Raw genomic sequence first — 20435 nt, forward strand, 5'->3', positions numbered from 1 at the left:
CGCCTCCCCTCCCCACCCCCCCCACTCTGGTTCAAGCTGTTGTTTCTCAGTCTAGTTGTGTAGAACACAGCTCCCTGGCCCATGCTGGTATTCTGAGCCCTGCTCTCCCCCTGGCTGAGGCAGTCAGTCCACCGCTCACAGCAGCTCACGGCAGCTCTTGCTGGCTGCTCACGATGGCTGCCGGCCACTCAATGCTGGCTGCCGGCCGCTTTCGCTGGCTACTGACCGCTCGTGGTGGCAGATGGTAGCCCATGGCAGCACACAGCAGCTCACGCCGATGTCCGGCTGCTCATGGCAGCCCACTGCTGCCCAGCTCCAGGGAGAGCAGTTGTTCACAGCCTTAGCTGTAGAGGGCGCAGTTCACTGGCCCATGTGGGAAACTGGCGACCTCTGCGTTAGGAATACAGCGCTCCAACCACCTGAACCACCAGGCTGGCCCACGTGTAGATGTTTTGGTATTCATCTGGTACTTCATTTTCAAGGTTACCTTGGCTATTCTTGATCCTTTGTGTTTCTATATAACTTTTTTTAAACTGGTAAAATACACATAACAAATTTACCATTTTAACCATTTTTTTCTGTGGCATCAAGCACATTCACGTTGTTTGTTGTGTGACAGTCACCACCATCCATCTCCAGAATGTTTCCATCTTTCCAAATTGAAACCCTGTGCCTATGAAACAACAACTCTTTCCCCTCCCCCAGACCCCCTCCTACTTTCTGTCTTTTTGAACTTGGCTTCTCTAGTTCCTCACATAAGTGGAGTCACACAGTATCTTGTTCCTCTGGAATTTGACTGGGGTTGTACTGAATCTGGAGATGACTGGCTGCCCTGAGCATCCTAGTAAGGACATCTTTGCCCACAAGTCTGGTGATTTCCCTGGGAGGAACCCCCAGAAGTGTGTCCATGCCTTCCTGGGCCTGATAAGCCTTAAGTGATTTGCTTTCCAAAAGCTGAGGATGGGCTGGCTTTGCCCATACCCTCCCGGTGTCCCGCCCTGCCCTCCCCTCTAACCAAACCAAACATGCTAATTTGATGGATGAAAGTGACATCACCCTGTTTTGATAGTCCATTGTGATACTAACGGACAGTTAACTTTTCCCTAAATTCGGCATTTACCATCGTTCTTTCTTTGTAACTTCATTGGCGTCTGACTGAGGGATAAGATTCTTTCTGCAGCCAGGGCTTTAACCCATTTTTTGGCGTAGATAGTACAGACCTCTTCAAACCGAAACCCAGTGTGGGGGTCACAAGGAGTCTGAAGGTTGTTTTATCAAGAGGGTCCTCATGCTATTTTCACCTGCTGTCATAGAAACGCCTAAGTCACATGCTCTGGGCTGGAATGAGCTTTTTTCTGGGTGAGATAACCCTGATTTGATCTTGCTGATCAGATACTCTGATGACAGCCTCTGGTGACTTCTTAACAGATGCAGTCCTTTTGCTTGCGAGGCCAAAATGTTTTAAAATAGAAAGGGAAAATATATTTGTTCTGTGTTTGGTTAAGCAGGGGACTTTGCGAGTGAAAATATGAAAATAGGGTCTGGTGTCTGGGTGGTGGGGCAGAGTGAAAAAGTGGTAGATTTTGGAATCAGCCTCAGTTTCCTGATCTGTAAAAAGGACAAGAAACCACCCTCCCAGAGTTGAGGGAGGTGGGGAGACAGAATGAAGCGAAGCCTTGAGACCTTTTTTAAAAGAATACTAAATAATTTCAATTACAGTTGACACACGGTATTATATTAGTTTCAGGTGTACAGCATAGTGATCAGACATTTATATATCTTACACAGTGATTTCCCCGATAAGTCTAGTCCCCATCTGAAACCATAGTTATTACAGTGCTATTGACTATATTCCCTATGGATGTCTTGAAGCCTCTAGCAAACCCCACGCTGGCTGTTAAGTAGGGCCCCAGGAAAGGCCCCCTCTTCCTCCTTCCTCAGCCCTAGCCGATCTTGATCTTGCCCATAACTATTAATTGAGCACCTACTATCTGCATTGTGTAGGGCACTTGGGATGGAGGAAACCCACATTGTAATCCAGGGGTCTGCAAACAAGGGCCAAATCTGGTCGACCTCCAATTTTTATAAATAAAGTTTTTTGGAACGAAGCCTCATTGTTTGAGTATTGTCTGTGGCTGCTTTTGCTGCAGCAGGCAGAATAGGCCTGCAATGCTTAAAGTATTATCTGGTCCTTTCAAGACAAAGCTTGCCGACTCCTGTTCCAGTGGGTGGAGAGGAACAATAAACAAGGAAGTGCAATAAAGAAGGAACTAATGTGTATATGGGATGATAAACGGTGATAAGCATGGTGGAGAAAAATAATCCAGGGAAGGGTGTGGGGGTGGGGTGGTTAGGGAGGCCACATTCACTCCGTGTCACTTGAGCTGAAAGAGAAGGGAGTGAGGTGTATACATATAAGTGGCTGTGTCTGGAGGGGGAGGAATAGAGTCCAGGCTGAGATGCAAAGTCCCTTTGGGGGGCTGTGCTGTTCCATATTCCAGCCCAGGCCCTTGACCGCGATAAACTCTGAGCCCTTCACTGTTTACCAAACCTTTGTACTCATCATGATCTCATCAGGTCCCCCTCCCTGCTCCCACCAGCAAGGACTTCAGGTGCCCAGAAGGGTCCCCAGTGACTACATCCATTACAGGGGCAAGATTCCACTGGCAAGCCGAGGTGGCCTCACCATTACTCTCTGTGGGAACCTGCCAGCAGATGGCACAGCACAGCCTCTTACAGAGTGGGTCATGCCCCAGCCCGTAGCATGAGGGAATGAATGAAGGAAGGAAGGAAGGAAAGAAAGGAGGAGGAGGGTGGGGAGGGTGGAAAGGAAGGGTGCACCTTCTGGTGACTTGGGCCAGTCTCCGATCCTGCAGACCCCTGAAGCCCTTCCTGTGTTCTGAGCGTTGGTGAGGGGGGTCGTGATGGCTGAGACAGGCTGCCCTCACCCCCAAACTCAGTCTCTGTTGGCTCCCGAGGAGCTTGTCCATGGCCAGCAGCATGTGGGATGTGAGGGCTTGGGCTATTGGGGGGTCCCAGCCAGGGTAGGATCTGTTAGCTTAGTGCAGAGGTTGCACAGAGGGGGCCGAAGGCATCTGTGCCCAGCTCGCTGCTGCTTACGCTCCCAGAGGGACCCTGGACCCCTCCTCCAGGCAATAGCGGGTGGAGAGCACATTGTCCCATAGCCTGGCCTCAGTGCCGCCTTTCTTGCCCCTGTGGCATCCTCCTCCTCTCACTGGGCACCGAGGACCAGAGAAGAAGACAATTTTCTAAGTACCTCCAAGGGCCAGGACCTGTGTGGAGGTGGGGGTGGGGTGGGGGAGAGCTTTCCTTGCTCAGGGACCGAGGGACCGTGGCCAGACTGGAGCTAAGGACGTGATGGTGGCGTTTCTGAGCTGGGGCTGGGTATGGCAGTGTCCTTGTAGCGCTGGGTTAGCAACTTGGTCACCAGGCTCAGTAACCTGGGCAACCTCTCCGAGCCTCAGTTTCGTAGTCTGTAAAATTACAGCAGGTAGGTAATGAGAATCTCTCACTACCAGGGCTGTGGGAAGATGAGCCAGAATGGGAAGGTGCCAGCCCAGGAATAACTGTGCCTGTGGGACCTGCTTTGCTCTGGGCCCTGGGCAGTGAGGCTGGTCCACTGGCCCAGCAGGGGAAGCTAGATTTGGAGGCAGAGAGCAGATATTACTTGTTGCATTTTTTAAAAATCGGGCTGAAATTCACATAACGTGCAATTTACCCTTTGAAAGTGTGCGTTTCAGTGGTATTTATGATAGTATATTCATAATGGGCCACCACCAGCTCTTTCTTCTTTCAAAACTAAAGTTTGACTTTAAGGAAGGACAGATGATGGAATTTGGGTACAGGAAGTGGTCCCACTCAGACCCTGACCTTGAGCCGTGGTTTGGCTTCTCCGAGCCCTAGGTTTCGTAATTATAAATAACGAGAATAATAGTAATAATGACAGCCGACATTGCATGGTACTTCATGAAAGTATTTTAAAAATATGAACTCTTAATTTGCACGTGCACCTGCAGGGGTCGATGTCCCTGTAGCATCCATTTCATGCAGCCTGGGGAAATTAAGGAACTTGCCCAAAGTCACGGAGCCAGGGTTTGTCTCTTCGTCATCCCCCGGGAGACCCCTCTGTCAAATCCTTCCCCATGGTAGGGGACTTGCCTGTCAGAGAGCCTGTGCTTGGTTCCAGTCCAGTTTCCAGCAGGGAAGAGCCTTCAGCCCAGACGGTGGCTAAATTAAATCTAAATTAATGAAAATTTAATAAACTGAGAGATGTGGTTCCTCAGTCTCACCAGCCACAGTTCAAGTGCTCAGTAGCCACAAGTGGCCAGTGGCTCCTGCAGTGTCCATTGCGGATCTGGAACATGCGTTGGACCCTGTTGGTTACAGTGCCTGGTCTGCTCGGGATGGCAGGCAGGACAGTGGGAACACTCTCTCAGGGTCTCTTGGTGGCCCGAGCGAGACTGTCTCTTACAATGGGTGTAGGTCTGGATTGTTAAGTGTTGGAACTGGCCCAGCCCTGTCCCTGTGCCCTGTGACTTGGGATTGTCGTCTTCTGTGCCCCATGAAGGGCTGCGAAGATTCCATGAGTGACCGTGAAGGTGAGGCGGTGAAGTACCCACGGGGTCCAGTGCCCCTGTGGGCTGGGCAGCGTTGGCCATTACCGTGAATGAAGATAATCGATTATGGTTACACGCATGTGTTGTGGGTTTCCACAGTCATCGGTCTTAGCTTCCAAAGCGTCGTCGAGTGAGATGCATATGTGGGTGAGCAGGTGACACGGAGGCCTCTAGCCACCAGGGGGTGGCCTGGGATGCAGGGTGGGGGGCTAAGCCTTGGGCTCAACAAGTGGTGGGAGGGAGGAAGACCCCTCCCACCCCAGGCTGTGCTGGAAGATTTCCAGCAAAGTCTAGGGAGAGGCCGGTGAGCTCTGGATTGACTGTCACTGCTGCCAAAGCCCTGAGGTCTACACACTTGGTGACCCCAGGTGGCCACTGCTGGGTCTCCATGGGTGGGTGTGCGGGGGCTGGGGCGGGGGGAGGCATACCTAGGTGGCGAGAAGACTGACAGGTATGCTGGTGGGGCTCAGGAAGCAGTCTTGAGGTGTTGGTGATAAGGGGTGGGGTCAGGTACCTGTGCTACAGCCTCGGGAGACCAGGCAGATGGCCCGGGTGGCATGTGGTGTCCTCGGGATCAGGGGCTCTGCCTCCCTTCTCTCCTAAGCCTGCCTGTCTGCTTCTGTCCTGAGAGGTGAGACACGATGCGCATGTGATCCAACCGTTGACGCTTGCTCTGTGCCAGGTCCTGGCGCTGGAGGTGGTGGGGAGTGAGGCTGACAGTCCCCACCCACAGGGAGGGAGCCCGCTCGTGGGGAAACAGATCTACGCTTCCAAGTTATCCTGGGCAGAGCCAGGGTTTGGCCCGGAGAGCCGAGCTTCCGAAGCACATGGAGGCCCCAAGGAGGAATGAGTGAGGAGGGAGCGCAAGGAGGCCTGGGGGCTGGCGCTGGAGGGCCATGTGGAAAGGGAGGCAGGCACCCTGGTTCTAGCAGTCGGAACGTTATCGAATTTGGGTCACAGATCCCTCACTTGGCTGCTTCAGGAGGATAATTTCGGGGGTGGGGGCAGTGAATATATGCAAATAAATACCACTATCCTGCTTGCTGTCCTCCCGAGATGGGGATGGCGTGCCCATTTCACCGAGCTGCCTGAGATCCCACCAGGGCACCAGTTCCCCCAGCCGGGCCCCAGGGAGGGAGTTTGGGCACCGTTGAACCCCTGTGGCAGGCGAGAGCCGTTGGTGGCATCCGGGCCTGGGGTTGCTGCTGGGCGGTTTCACAAGCCTGGGCAGGGGCAGGCCTGGGCCACCGGGCTTCCGCGTGGCCTGAGGCAGGAAGAGCTGGCGGCTGATGTAAGCCCTTGCGCAAACCTCTGGCTGCCGGCTTCCGGAGCCTTCCAGCCGCCTGCCTGCCAGCCAAGGCGGAAGCCTGGGGCCTGGCGGGGCCCAGAGGCCCTGATGCCCAGACTTGGGCTGCATGGGTGGACTAACCGGCTACCATGGCCCTGGGTCCCGAGGACTCAGCGCTGGAGTCCGGTGAGGGGGCTGCACGGGGCTGGGCTGGAGTCTGGGGGCCCGGACGCGGGGTGGTGGTGTTGATGGCGCATGTGGCCAGAAGTTGTCTTCCCATTGCTCAGCCTGCTGCCGTCACCACTCTGGGTTACCAAGGTGGAGGCCCTGCCCCTTGCAGCCCCACTTTCCCTATGTGTACCCTAAAGGGACTGGGTGGACGCTTGGGCCTGTGTCCCCGGGAAGTGGTGAGTGAGCAGCTGTGGTGTGCAGGCCCTTCCTGCCTGCAGGGCTGCTGCGGACCCAGAGGTGGTGGGGCCGGACTGGGGCCACCTGGGCACCTGAGTCACACAGTGTCTGCCTGCCCCCTGCGGTCACTTCACTACTGGGCTGTCACAAACAGTGCCCCCTCACAGGGCCTTGGAGAGGCTAACTGAGGGGGCACACTGGAAGCCCTTTGCTCGGACCCCTGCTGGGTGCCTGGTGACTCGTGCCCAGCTGTGTGTGTGTACGCCACCGCCCCTCCTCCTGAGGGCACTGCGGGAGGGTCACAAGCCCTAGGCCTGGTGCTTCCAGTGAAGGGGCATCATCGCCGTTGTCGTCACTATTAAATACATGCCTCCTTCACTACAATTCTCAAGGGACGCATTATTATCCCCATGTGCTTCTGAGCAAACTGAGGCCAGGTAAGGGAAGGCCCTTGCCCAAGTCTTGCAGACTCCCTCTGGCCTGTGACCAGGAGGTCTGCCAGGGTCTTCCCCTGGAGGGTAGGGGGTGGACCTGGCGAAATGGGGCGTGGCAGGGGTGTGTGGTTCCTACCCAGGCCCCAGCTGGCTGTCCTTCCAAGTAGCACTCAGTCACCACACCCCCCGTTTGAGGGACCCTGGGTGGGGGGTTCTGTTTTCTGGAGGGACGGCCCCCTGGAACAGGGCTTGCTGGCCCTGTATCAGCTGCCGTGCTCACAGCTCTCATCCATTCACTGATTTCATTCACTGAGTCACTGTAGTTCTGGAACCTGCTGCTGGGCGTGCATTGAGTCACTTCTCCCAGGCTGTGGGACCGGGCACTTCCCATCTCTGAGCTTCAGCTTGCTTGTCCGTTAAATGGGTGCACAGGGCCAGCTGAGTTCTCGGTGGGTCTGGGCCTGTCCAGGACTGCTGTGCGGTTCTCAGGGAGGTAATTCCCCAACTCATGGGTATCTTCCCTGGTCCAGCAGCCCAGAGCAGGGGTTCAGACAATGAGTCCCCCTCCACATCCTCATTCTGTGGCCTAGGGAGGGAGGCCCCTGCCCCTCACTGAGCCTCAGCTTTCAGCGGTGGATGGGGAGAACCAGACCTCCCCAGGGGGCTGGGCTTGGGCCTGGCCTCCTGCCAAGAGTGCTGGGTGCCCCAAGTGAAGGTCTACTGTGCTGGCTTCCTTCTGCCTTGTCCCCTGGGGTCTCACCACTTTCTCAAGTGCTGGGTCTATTTGAGTTGACCCAGGCCTGTTCTGAGACTAAGGGCCTGGGGTGGGGTGGGAGGTTTTTTTTGGTGTCCCCGCCAGTGTCAGCTCCTCACAGTGGGGAGACACAGGGAGAGTCAGGATTTCAGGGTGGTGGGCCAGGTGGCGGTGGCCTGGTGGCTGCCTGACAGCCCCCCTTCTCTCTGCAGGCGAGGCCTTCTTGGGCAGCTTTGTGGCCAGCGGGATGGGGCCCTCAGCCTCATCCCATGGGAGCCCAGTGCCCCTGCCCTCTGACCTCTCCTTCCGCTCCCCCACCCCCAGCAACCTGCCCATGGTGCAGCTGTGGGCCGCCCATGCCCATGAAGGTAAGGAGTGTGCCAGGCGGGTGGGGTGAGGGCTGCCAGGCCAGGCCGATGGCTGTCCCCAGCACTTCTCGTCTGCCCACTCCCCTCCACAGTCACCCCTCCCTGCTGTGGCTGGTGGGGCCCAGCCCCGTCCCTGGGCCTCCGTTCAAATGCTCAGTGCTTCTTCTTGTCACTGTTACAGGGCCTTTGCACGAGCTGTTCCCTCTGCTTGCAGCCCCTCACCTCACCCCACTGGCTCTCTCCTGTTCATCTTTCAGGGCTTGACTCAAACCGCCCCCCATCTCATTTGTGACAGTGGATTTATTTGTGTGTTTATTTGTGAAATACCCATTTTCCTACCAGAGAGCTCTGAGGGCAGGGCCTACTTTGTTTGGCTTGACACTGTCTCCCTGGCATGCAGTCAGCGCTTTATTTTTTTAATTTTTATTTTTTAAAGATTTTATTGGGGAAGGGGAACAGGACTTTATTGGGGAACAGTGTGTACTTTCAGGCCTTTTTTCCACGTCAAGCTGTTGTCCTTTCAATCTTAGTTGTGGAGGGTGCCGTTCAGCTTCAAGTTGTTGTCCTTTCAGTCTTAGTTGTGGAGGGCGCAGCTCAGCTCCAGGTCCAGTTGCCGTTTTCTAGTTGCAGGGGGCGCAGCCCACCACCCCTTGCAGGACTCGAGGAATTAAACTGGCAGCCTTTTGGTTGAGAGCCCTCTGGCCCATGTGGGAATTGAACCGGCAGCCTTCGGAGTTAGGAGCATGGAGCTCTAACTGCCTGAGCCACCGGGCCGGCCCTAGCTCTTTATTAATTGTGGCAGCAATGGGACCAGGGGCCATAAGTCTCTTCGGTTGTAGTTCTACAGTGATGCCCCTAAATATGGGGATCTGAGGGCCTGGCTTCCTCCTGGCTCAGAGCAAATCCTGGACCTCTTTGGAGCCTCAGTTTCCCCTCTGTCATTGAAAGGATGGGCCTGGGGGACCCTGCGCTCCTTCCCCCCTCTGGCTCTGGTGGATTTTTGATGCTGGGTGCTAGCTCCCTTCTCCTGCCACCCAGGTGTCCTGTGGTGCTCCTTGTTCGGGAAGATTAGGGTCCTAGGAACACCCACTGCAGGCTGAGCCCATGGTCTCCCCATTTCCTTCTCTGTGCTCCTGCCATCATCCCCCATTGTGTGTGCCCCGCACAAAAAGGGTGGTATTGGCTCTAGGCCGGGGATGGTGGGCCTTTGGGGCTGGGGTCCCATCTGAGCCTCCTGCTTGAGCCCCCAGAGTAGAGGGAGCTGGAGGGGCCTGAAGCAGAGGCTGCCTGCCTTTCCGGCCTGTATGCCATCAGCTCCTTTGCCCTCCCTGACACTCCATTTTCTCCTTTGCCAGCAAATACTAGCAATAATAGTAATGACAACAAACACAGGGTGTTTACTATGTACCAGGCACTGCACACTTGAACTCACTTTATCCTTGGAACAAGCTGGGATGTAGAGACTATTATGCCCATTTTACAGATGAGAAAGTTGAGGGACCCGATGGCCTACACAGGAGCGCTGTTTCAGTGACTAAATGAGATAATGTGTATCAGATGGTCTTTATTGTTTTGTGATTGTTGTTAATGTCATTATCAGGTGGTGCTGTGGGAGAAGCCATGGGCCCCGTGTGGCCAGGGACAGTCCTGCATCCCTGGCCTCAGAGGGAGCGACTGGGGGCATGGGGTCCCAGGTCCCTCAGGGATCTCCAGTAGGACCCACAGACCAGGCAGAGTGTCAGGACCCTCCCCTGTGCCCATTGCCCTTCTGCCTGGCTTTCTGGGCCCTGCCGAGTGGCTCTTGAGCCTCCATTCCCTGTGTGCCCTCTTAGGCGTCTTATTTCTCTGTCTGAGGCTACCCTTTCCTATCTTCTCTGTCCCTGCAAGGCTCTGATTCTGGGCATCACTGGTAGGGCTTTGTGGGAGGCTGGGAGGACCCTTGGCAGGAGGACTTCTTTCTTGGTAGCACCTGTCTGGGTAGCCAGAGATGGTCAGTGAGCTGAGGTCCAGAGATGGTGAATGACTGCTTGGGGTTCCACAGCAGGAAAGGGACCCATGAAACCCTGAAACCTGGTCTGTGTTGAGCTGAGATTGAGTCTGGATGACCTGGGTTCAAAGCCAGGCTCCTCTGCTGTGAGAACTTGGGCAAGGGGCCTCTCTGAGCCTCATTTTTCTCATCTATAAACAGGGATATTAAGAGTAATTCTGCCTCACAGGGTTTTTTGTGTGTTTGTTTGTTTTTGAGGTATAAATGAGAAAAACAAAGGCAAAGCAGTTGACAGTGCTTGGCCTGTGATTGGAGAGCTGCCATCCTCATCACTGTCCTCTTAGTTGGATCCATTCTGATCCTCTTTCTGGCGGATTTGAGAGCCCAAGTTCCTGGGGTCTGCCTGGGCCTAGAGGGAGGGAGGCCTGAAGCGCCAGGGTTGGGATGGGGGCAAGCATTACCCTGGGAAGCTGGTGTTAAACCTCAGGCTCCTTGAAGGGGTGGGGGTGGGGTGGTGGTGGCTGCCGGCCAAAATAGTTTATTTCCAGAGAAAAGAGTGCCAGAAGGAAGCTCCAAGGAAAAGTGGGAGGAATGAGGTGGTCCAGCCCCGCTTCTCTTCTCTCTCTTCCAGGCTTCTCCCACCTGCCCAGCGGGCTGTACCCATCCTACCTCCACCTGAACCACCTGGAGCCCCCCAGCAGTGGGAGCCCCCTCCTCAGCCAGCTGGGCCAGCCCAGCATTTTCGATACCCAGAAAGGTCAGGAGGAAAGTGGGGAGACTGGGGGGGTCTGTGGTTGGGGGTAACTTCTGAAGGACTTTCATGTGCCACCCCCCCGCTACTCAGCGTTCCAGGCAGCATCCAAGGACCCCCACAACCTTCTGGAGCCTTCTGGTTTGCTCTGCCCGGTTATCCTCTTAGGCCCTCCAGCTCTTAAAACAGCCCTGGCCTCTCCTTTCACAGATGAGGAAACGGGGGCCCAGAAAGGTTACTAGGTGGCTAAGGGAAGATTTAAACTTGGTTCTATCCATTTTCAGAGCCTGCCCTCCCAAGGGCTGCGCTGTGCATGGCCCTCCTTACCTTGGGCTTGCAGGGCACCCTTTGACACCCTTCAGGGGCCCCCTTTTGCCTTAGTCCGGCAGAGGGGGGCGCTGCATCACAGCTGCGCTCTGTCTTCTCCGCAGACGGCTTCTATCTACCTGCCCCAGGGGCTCCGGGCGTCCTGCATTCTCATGCGCCCTCCTCCAGGACCCCAGGAAGCCACTCTTCCGGCGCCCCGTCCAAAGGCTCGCGGGAAGGTACAGCCAAGGAGCGAGCGGGCCGCGGCGGGGAGCCGCCCCCGCTGTTCGGCAAGAAGGACCCTCGGTCCCGCGAGGAGGCTGCCGGGCCTCGCGGCGTGGTGGACCTGACCCAGGAGGCGCGGGTGGAGGGCCGCCAGGACCGCGGACACCCGCGCCTCACTGAGCGCCTGTCGCCTTTTCTGGCTGAGCCAGGGCCACCGCGGACACTAGGTGTGGCCACCACTGAGTCCAAGGGCAAGAACCCGCTGCCAACATCGACCCTGAGCCTCTGCAACGGTGCGGGGGACACAGGGCTCCCTGCGCTCGTGGCCGATGCGGCCCGTGGCACCAAGGAGGCTACACGCCAGGAAGAGAGCACGCGGCTGCGGCGCGCAGAGGCCCTGCTGCCGGGGCCGTGCCCCTGCCCCTCGCCGCTGCCACCGCTGCCAGGAGGCAAGGGTCCGCCCGCGCCTCCACCCACCTCGGCCAGCGCTTTCGCTTCACAGACCGGCCCCGCCGGCGTTTACACCATCTTCCCCACGGCACCGACGGCACGTGAGCCGGGCCGCGAGCACCGCGTGGTGGCGCCCACCTTCGTGCCTTCAGTGGAGGCCTTCGACGAGCGCCCGGGGCCCATCCAGATCGCGTCACAGGCGCGGGACGCCCGAGCCCGGGAGCGCGACGTGGGTAGGCCCGGCGTTCTGCAGGGGCCGCCAGGGTCCCCGCGGCCACCCCCGGACAGGTCCGAGGGACTCCGTGAGAAGAGCTCCGTGATCCGCTCGCTCAAGCGGCCACCGCCAGCCGAGGCACCTCCAGCGAGGGCCACGCGCGCCTCCCCGGACCCCCGGGCCTACCTCCCTGCTAAGGAGCTGCTCAAGCCGGAGATGGAACCTCGGCCTTGTGAGCGCGCTCCCCGCGGGCCCCCCGCCTCCCAGCAGGCCGCCAAGCTGTTTGGCCTGGAGCCTGCGCGACCGCCCCCTCCCGCGGGTCCTGAACACAAGTGGAAACCTTTCGAGCTGGGCAACTTCGCCACCACGCAGATGGCGGTGCTGGCTGCGCAGCACCACCACGCCAGCCGCGCCGAGGAGGAGGCCGCTGCGGTCTCCAAGAAGGCCTACCTGGACCCCGGGGGCGCGCTGCCCCGCGCTGCGGCCACCTGCGCCAGGCCCGGAGCCGACCTGCATGCTGCGGCCCACGGGGCAGGAGAGGCCTCTGCCATGCAGAGCCTCATCAAGTACAGTGGCAGCTTTGCCCGTGAGGCCGTGGCGGTGCGCCCCGGAGGCTGTGGCAAGAAGAGCCCCTTTGGAGGCCTGGGCACCATGAAACCCGAGCCCGCCCCTACCACCACGGGAGCCCCACGCGCTCAGACCCGCCTCCCGCACACTGGGGGCCCTGCGCCAGCTGGGGGCAGGCAGCTGAAGCGAGATCCGGAGAGGCCTGAAAGTGCCAAGGCCTTTGGGCGCGAGGGCTCGGGTGCCCAGGGTGAAGCAGAGGTGCGACACCCGCCTGTGGGCATTGCAGTTGCAGTGGCCCGGCAGAAAGACAGTGGTGGCAGTGGCCGGCTGGGGTCTGGGCTGGCGGACCAGGAGCGCTCCCTGTCACTGAGCAACGTCAAAGGTGGGTCCTGGATCCCACCCTCACCTTTTGTCCCCTTTCTACCTCTTCCACCTTTGGTTTGCATTTTTACCTGTATCCTAGCCTTCTTTCACCCCCTATTCTCCCCACCTCCCTGGTCCCATTTGTCCTTTACCCCAGGGCTGCAACTGCTATTTAAAGTTTATTGCTTTTTCTATCATACATGTAGTAAAAGATTTAAAATGCAGGAGAAAAGGAGAAAGGACCATTATATTTTCCAATCCCCTGAACACTTTCAGATCTTATCTGGGGTTCATTCTTGTGCGATTTGCTTCTACCTGCAGTGGTTCTAGCGCATGTCAGATCTTGGACCTCTGCGTTTTTCCCACGTTGCAGTGTGGGTTGTCTCTCGCTATTGCAAACTTTTTACAACTGTCATTTTTTTATTGGCCTTTACTATTCCATTGAGAGCACGCACCATAGTTCAGCTAGCCATTCCCCTTGTGGGCATTTTAGTTTTCCCTTTCTGATCTTCCCCCCCTTTCTTCTGCCTCCCCCCCACCCCCACTCTGTTTAAGCTGTTTGTTTTCTGTGTATAGAACATTGCATTGAATATTTTTGTGCATTGCACCTTCATGGTGTTTTGAGCCGTCTTCCAAGAATATGTTCCTAGTAGTAGACTAGCTTTAAGCTTTCAGTTCTAAGTTCTTGGGAGATAACCGTGCCTTACCTCGTTCAGTGTCCCCAGTGCCTAGATTGGGGCCTGGCACATAGTAGGTGTTTGATAAGTGATGAGTGAATGAGTGAATGAGTGACTGAGTGTGACAGAATTAGGGTCCCGGCATTCTTATGGGTCTTGAATTCACTACCTCAGTGACTTCTTAGGTAGTTAGGGGTTTTATATGCCTGTTAGCAGTATATGAGTTCATTTTAAACTCCTCAGAATTGTATTTTAGTATTATTAAAAAAAACAACTGCTGCTAAGTTTGGTAGAGAAGACTGGTGCATTTCTTTTCATTACTAGTGGAGCTGAATGTTTTTCCAGAACTTGGATTGTTTGTGTTTCTTTTTGTCCCTTGCATATTTTACTGTTGGAACCCTTCCTGGGATTTTGGAGAGTTGATATTTGTGGCATTTTTGTTGGGACCTTGGACTTGGTCTTCCCAGAAGAGAGCCCACTGTTGAGCCAGGGGCCTGCCTGCAGGTTGGGCAGTGAGGCTACCCCACCACCCTGACCTGGGCTGTGTTTAGGGCACTGCGGGGTGGGGTTGACAGGCTGGGGGTAACAGCCTCAGAAAACTGTCTCGCTGCTCCTTGCCTATGTGACTTCTCAACAGTTGGACTCAGTTTCTTCCCTGTGCCTCCGTCCCCAGCCCTCGCTCACTCCCTGTACCCACCAGCTCAGGCCCTCATCCCTGGCCCCTGTCCGTGACACCCATATAGCCGCCTCCCTGCACCTGCCAGATTTTACTCCATAGGACTACGTAGGCGTCTTGGGTGCACGTCTGTGGGTCCCCATCCCTCCCTGGGCCTGGCCCCCACTGTGCCTTCCCTAATTGACTCCTGGGCTTCATCCTCGTTCACGGTGAGCGACTACTGCTGTGTCCTGTCACAGCTTCCTCCTGGACCTGCTGTCTCAGTCCTGCTCTCCCAGATGAGCCCAGTAAGGCCCAGACCGCCCTGAGCCTGAGCCTCACACTGGCCCTGCCCATCTGCACGCACACTGTCGCTGCAGAGGATTGTCATCTGGCCTAGGTGGCTCAGAGTGAGTGATGCTCAGGGAATGTTTGTTGAATGACTAATTGAGCCCATTGTTCTGTGTGGAACCCTTTTCCCCCAGCCAGAGGAGCCCATCGTCTTACCCTGGGGGGTTTGCACCAGGCCCTGCCTTAGTCTGGGATTGAAGGAGTGGGCAATAGCTTTTGGCTTGGGGGTGGTCAGCTTGGTGGTGGACAAGCCCTCCCACTAGGGTCAGAGGTTTGGGGCTGTGGACCCCTCTGGGAGGCAGAAGATCTTTTTGGGTCCTTTCCCTTAAAGAATGCTCATGTGACACAGTTTGGCACCCCTGTTGGGGGCTTACAGTCCCCAGAGCGCACCCTGGAGCCCAGAGTACCTGCCTGTGTCCAAGGCACCTGTGTCCATGGGGTTGTGTGTGTGTGAGAGAATGTGTGTGTAAGTGTGACAGGTAGTGTGTATGTGACGGAGAGTGTGGGGCAGAGGGGAGATGTAACAGGTTTGGGATGAGACCTTCAGGGATGAGCCTGAAGCTGCCTTTCTCTGTTGCTACTGACAGTTGAAAAGTAGGTGGCTGGATTGTTCCCCTTCTTAAAACAAAATTCTCATAAGAAATGGTGGTTTCTTCCCAATCTGGGCACTTTTGAAGGAGGGAGGAGTTGGGGGGTACCCCAGCCAAGTGGTCATCGACCCCCAGTCTCCTGGTCTCTTCTCCATCTCCCACTTGGTGGTGTGAGCCCTCTGCCTGTCGGTGGGGTCAAATCCAGGCTCTGCCTCTTGCAGCTGCATGACCTTGACCAAGAGGCCTGTGCCCTCTGGGCCCCCGTTTCCACATTTACCACATGGCTATAGCGAGGGCTGCCTCCTTCCTTGATACCAGGTGGGCTGACAGGTGCATAGTAGGTACTTCGTAAACAGGCCTGCTTTTTCTCTGCTCACATTCAGGGCATTAGGATCTTAAAGCTTCTGACAATGTCTAGGAGCCCTAGATCCTTCCGGATAAATGCCCCTGACTGCTCACACAGGGTCTGGGCTGGCTTCACGGGGGTCTTGGACCCTGAGATGGACTAAGGACAGGTGTTATTTACAGCTGTGAGCCCCAAACAACAGTCCCCCGCGCCCAGCAGACAAGTGCAGGCAGCCCTGTGTGCAGGCAGCCCCATACGAACTCTCTGTTGTTACCCTTATTAAGAACGCTTTGCCTTTACGTAGAACCAGTCACCATCTCCTCCCAGCAGCCCTGGGAAGGAGAATCTGTGACTCTCCCAGCTTCACGGACTGGGAGCTTGGGAACCACAATGATGTTGGAAGACAAAGACACCCTGGGTGGGTCTCGCCCCAAACTGGGTGGCATTGTCCTCCCACCGTCAGCCTCTTCCCTGTGCCTCCTCGCCTGCTCACCACATGCTGGGAACAGTGGGGTAACTTTGCGCTGGCATGGATGGGGTGTCTGCTTGGCGCCTTTGCTAAGCGAGGTCTGCGTGAAATGACGTAGCAGGCAGCCAGGGATGCACCTTGCAGGAGCAAGTCAAGAAGTCGGGAAGATAGAGGACAGACGGCCCCCTTGTCTGCCCTCACTCCTGCCCCAACTTGCTGGCTTTTCTCTGCTTAAACTTGCACTGCACTTCCTAGTTGTCCTGGGCTGGGAACTTCCCAGAACTTCCAGAACATTCAGGGCAGCCTCCCAGGCCCCCCCAGGTGTCCAGCTGCCTCTATGCACACGCCCCCTCCCCGATGCAAGGCTGCCTGGCTGTCCCCTCGCGTGCTTCGTCCATTGGACACATTGCTGTGCCCTCTCCTGGCTCCTCTCCTTTGTTCTGGGGCTGGAGGGTTCCCACCTTCCTGAAGCCTCTCCCGAGGGCTCTATTCTTTGGTAGCTCCTGGTTTTGTGGGTGCAGGGAGGAGAAACGAGGGGGAGACGACTCATGGCAGCATTGCAAATGGGATCCTTGCCCACGAGGGTCATGAATGTGGGATTGCTGCTGGATCCTGGCGAGGGGCCCAGAAACTTGTCTCCAGCAGAGTGACAATGTGTGAGCCAGGGGCGAGGCAGCCTCGTTCCCTCATCGCACCACCAGAGACAGTGGGTCTTGGGGGCCAGGGCTGCCCGAGGTTCACAGGGTCCCCAGGGCAGGTGGGTGTGCCCTGTTGGTGGGGTCCTGGACTAGCGCCCATCTGCCACCCTCGGCAACCCTGGGTAGGTGGGAGGACACCAGCCCTGGGGGGCCCGACCCTGAGGGAAGTCGTTAGTTCAGCCTCCGCAGATTTCTCCTTTAAGACACCCTTAGCCGCTCACGGTGTAGCCTCTGCTGCAAGTGACCGCTGCCTCCCATGCCCTGGCCTGCCCGGGGCTTTCACACATGCACCAATTTCTGCCTCACGGTGTAGAGAACACCAGGATGAGGGGGCTGGGGCAGGGGCTGGCAGAGGTGTCAGGTGAGGAGGACAGATGGTGGGGACCCTCCAGAGGCTCCTGCCCCCTCCACTCCTCCCTGTGTGCCGAGCTGAACTTGGGGTCCCGCCTTCTCTGCTGTGGGCGGGCGGGGAGTTCAGGGGAGGTGCAGCTGGACCGGCCACGGGTGGGGAGGCACCTCCTGAGCACCACAGCAGGGCCAGGTGGCCGGGTGGCAGCTTCCACACCTTCCACTCACCCACGTGGACAGTGGCCTCTGGTTTTACTTCTCTGACTTGATTTTTAAAAGATTAGCCACAGGTCTGCAACATGTGGCGGGACCTCAGTGTGGTGGCCGATTGCGGTGACCTGGCTCTGGCTGTGCTGAGCGGCAGCCCGTTTTGGGTTGTGGTTTCTTCGTACCCCCTGGGACCTGCCCCGCTGGCACTGAAGTAGTGAGAAGTGGTAGTGAACACTGTGTGGCCTCATGTCACATTATTACGCTCTTGGTTTTCGGATGTTTTACTGTGCTGTCCAGTCACTTGTGCGAGTTCTATAGAAGCTCTTGGGGGTGACAGAGGGAGGCTTCCCGGCACAGAAGACGCCTGGCGGCGTTTGGAGGTGTAGGTGCATTGGAGGGCAGGCTCTCCAGGGGGAAGGAGCTGCATAGACATGGAGGGCTTGAGGGGGGCGGGTGGGGGCCTGGACTGGGGCTCACTGCCCACTCCTCACAGGGCATGGCCGGGCTGACGAGGACTGTGGGGACGAGCGGGGCCGCCACCGGGAGGATCGGCTGCTGGGGGCGAGACTGGACCGGGACCAAGAGAAGCTGCTCAGGTGAGGGGAGCAGAGGGGGCCTGGGGCGTCTGGGAGCATCCCCCATGGGCGACTGGAATGACCCTAGATGGGCATGGCCCCTTGACCATGGGGCCATGGTGCTGACAGTGGGAGCTACCCCAGCCCAGGACCCTGATCCTGGGCCAGGGGACCCACAGCCCCTCTCTTGGGCAAGGCCTGGGGCCCTTTCTGACCTGAGCGCATGCCTCTGTTCTCTGGGTGCAATGCTGTCCTGACAGTGGCCTGTTGTCTACTGGTTACTTGGGGCGATGTCCCGGCTGCCGTCCAGACTATTGTTGATATTTCTGTTCCCTTCCAGAGAAAGTAAGGAGCTGGCCGACCTGGCCCGCCTACACCCCACCAGCTGTGCTGCTAACGGCCTAAACCCCAACCTCATGGTAACTGGGGGCCCAGCGCTGGCAGGCTCAGGTCGCTGGTCCGCAGACCCTGCGGCCCACCTGGCCACTCACCCCTGGCTGCCCCGCTCAGGTAGCACATCCATGTGGCTTGCCGGACACCCCTATGGTGAGTGTGGGACTATTTCTCCCTTATTTGGTGGGGGTGGTGGTGGTATGTGGGGCTAGAGTAGGCCCCATGTGATTCTTGCTGGAGCCCAGCTCTGGTGGCTGGTTTAAGGTAGGACAGGACTGTGGGTGGAGGGCAGCCAGGACCCATCCTCAGAGCTGGCTGCTGCCTGCCTTTGTCAGGGCAGCCTCTGCCCCTCTGCCATGCTCCCTCTCCCACATTGTGCAGGATGGTCATGATTATGGCATCGGCCTCATGGCGTTTCTCTGCTCAGCCTGTTTAGGGATGGTGCCCAGGGGTGGGTAGCTGTGGGCTTGTGTGCAGCCCTTACCCCTTGGCTTCCTGCACTGAGGTCCCAGGAGGTGGGGAGCTGGGGAGTGGGCAGATTAGGGGCTGGGCTTGGGGTTCCCAGCACTGACTTGGGCTTGGGTCTCTTCTAGGCTTGGGTCCCCCCTCTCTGCACCAGGGCATGGCACCCGCCTTCCCACCTGGCCTGGGGGGCTCCCTGCCATCAGCCTACCAGTTTGTCAGGGACCCCCAGTCTGGCCAGCTAGTGGTCATTCCCAGCGATCATCTGCCTCACTTTGGTAAGTGGTGGCCATGTGGTGGGGGACAAGGGGTTCAGTGGCCTCGCCCAGCAAGTCTGTCCTAAATACCTAGCGCCTCTTGCTGGCGGTGGCGGAGAGAGGGTCCTCTCAGCAAATGGATGGCTGGGGCTCAGAGAGGATGTTCTAACGTCCATCCATGGTTTCCATGTGTGATAAAGCCACAAGGGTCCTTGTTGTGATAAGCTCCTACCCAAACACCATGCAGAGAACCAAAGCAGGGCTGCCCTGGTGAGGCGTGGACCCCCTGCGTTGGCACCCCATCCCCCAGGGATCTACTTTGCAGACCACTGGGTGCAGTGGGGGAATGAGCTAGGAGTCCTGTCAGTACGCTACAGCTGTGAGGCCTTGGGGACGTCCCAGGTGGGTTGTGGACAGGCTCTGTGCCCTGGGCCTGGGATGTGGCTGCCCGTAGCAAGGGGGGAGCATTCAGGAGTCCAGTCAAGTCCAGCTCCGCCCCTCTTGAATGTCCTTTCTCTGGCCTCAGCTTTCCCATCTGCACAATGGAGGGGGGTGCGGAGTGTCAGGCTGTGGGTGCAGCCTCACTGTCTGTCTCACCCCCAGCGGAGCTGATGGAGCGGGCCGCAGTGCCGCCCCTCTGGCCTGCCCTGTATCCACCAGGCCGCAGCTCCCTGCACCACGCCCAGCAGCTGCAGCTCTTCTCCCAGCAGCACTTCCTGCGACAGCAGGAATTCTTATACCTGCAGCAGCAGGCAGCCCAGGCCCTGGAGTTGCAGAGGAGCGCCCAGCTCGTGGTGAGTGGGGTGGGGCAGTCACAGGGTGGTGGGGAGGGGTGCAGTGAGACCGCTCCTATCAATGGCAAGGCACACAGGCCCACCAGCAGAAACTGCAAACAGTTATGGAGTATGAGGCTAGAGGTCTGGGAGGGCCTCCTGGGGTGACATCTACCCAGAGACCTGAAGGAGTCAATCATGGAGGAGCCCTCCAGGCAGAGGGGATAGTGTGAGCAAGGCCCAGAGGCGGACGGAGCCTGGCAGGGGCGGGGTACAGGGAGCAGTGGGGAGACTGAGGCAGGAGAGGTGGCCTTGTGAACTGGGGTAGTTTGGATGGGACAATGACGGGATCCTGTGCTGTATCCTGTGCCCAGACTGGCCCGGCTGTCCACTTGGTGGCCCTGGGTTCTCCTCTCAGGCTGGGCCTGGCCTGACACCCATGTTGCCTGATCCCATAGGACAGGAGACATGAGGAGTCCCCCATGTGGGTGGGCTCCACAAAGGCCACCGTCCTCCTATCTCCTTGAAGGTATTCTGGGATGTCTGTCCTCTGCTCGGCTTTGTCCCCCCTCCCTGGTGCAGCAGCCACTCAGGAGGAGTCGGCAGAGCTGGCACATACAGCAAACAGCGTCCTGGGTTTGAACCTTAGCTCTGCTATACGTGGCTGTGTGCCCTTGGGGAAGTAACGTCACCTTTCTGTGCTTCAAGTTTCCTCTGCTGGAAAAGGGAGATGCTAGTAATTCCTACATTATCAGGTGTCAGTGAGATTGAGTAATTATGAGTGGCTGGTGTGGGGAGCATTTCTCCAGTGTGTTTTGTGTGTGGACTGCCTGGCCCCCCGCAAGCACTGGCTGTCTTTGAGCCAGCTCCCTGCTGTTC

At 57.4% G+C, this 20435-nt stretch overlaps 1 protein-coding gene across 8 annotated transcripts in view; it reads left to right on the plus strand.

Moving 5' to 3' along the window:
- TNRC18 (trinucleotide repeat containing 18) overlaps window positions 1-20435 on the plus strand; it is a 75614-nt gene that overhangs the window by 14100 nt on the left and 41079 nt on the right. For 6 of the 8 annotated variants that reach the window (XM_019753620.2, XM_074313969.1, XM_074313970.1 and 3 more), the window contains 7 exons: window positions 7734-7889; window positions 10508-10633; window positions 11059-12771; window positions 17590-17692; window positions 18012-18217; window positions 18658-18804; window positions 19387-19577. In XM_019753620.2, the coding sequence (XP_019609179.2) occupies window positions 7734-7889; window positions 10508-10633; window positions 11059-12771; window positions 17590-17692; window positions 18012-18217; window positions 18658-18804; window positions 19387-19577 (2642 nt within the window). Of the gene's footprint in view, window positions 1-5135; window positions 6112-7733; window positions 7890-10507; window positions 10634-11058; window positions 12772-17589; window positions 17693-18011; window positions 18218-18657; window positions 18805-19386; window positions 19578-20435 lie in introns of those variants that run through there. The other 2 variants (XM_019753623.2, XM_074313972.1) reach the window with 2 other exon arrangements.

Source organism: Rhinolophus sinicus, linkage group LG10 (genome assembly GCF_036562045.2).
Source record: "Rhinolophus sinicus isolate RSC01 linkage group LG10, ASM3656204v1, whole genome shotgun sequence".
Lineage (NCBI taxonomy): Eukaryota > Metazoa > Chordata > Mammalia > Chiroptera > Rhinolophidae > Rhinolophus > Rhinolophus sinicus.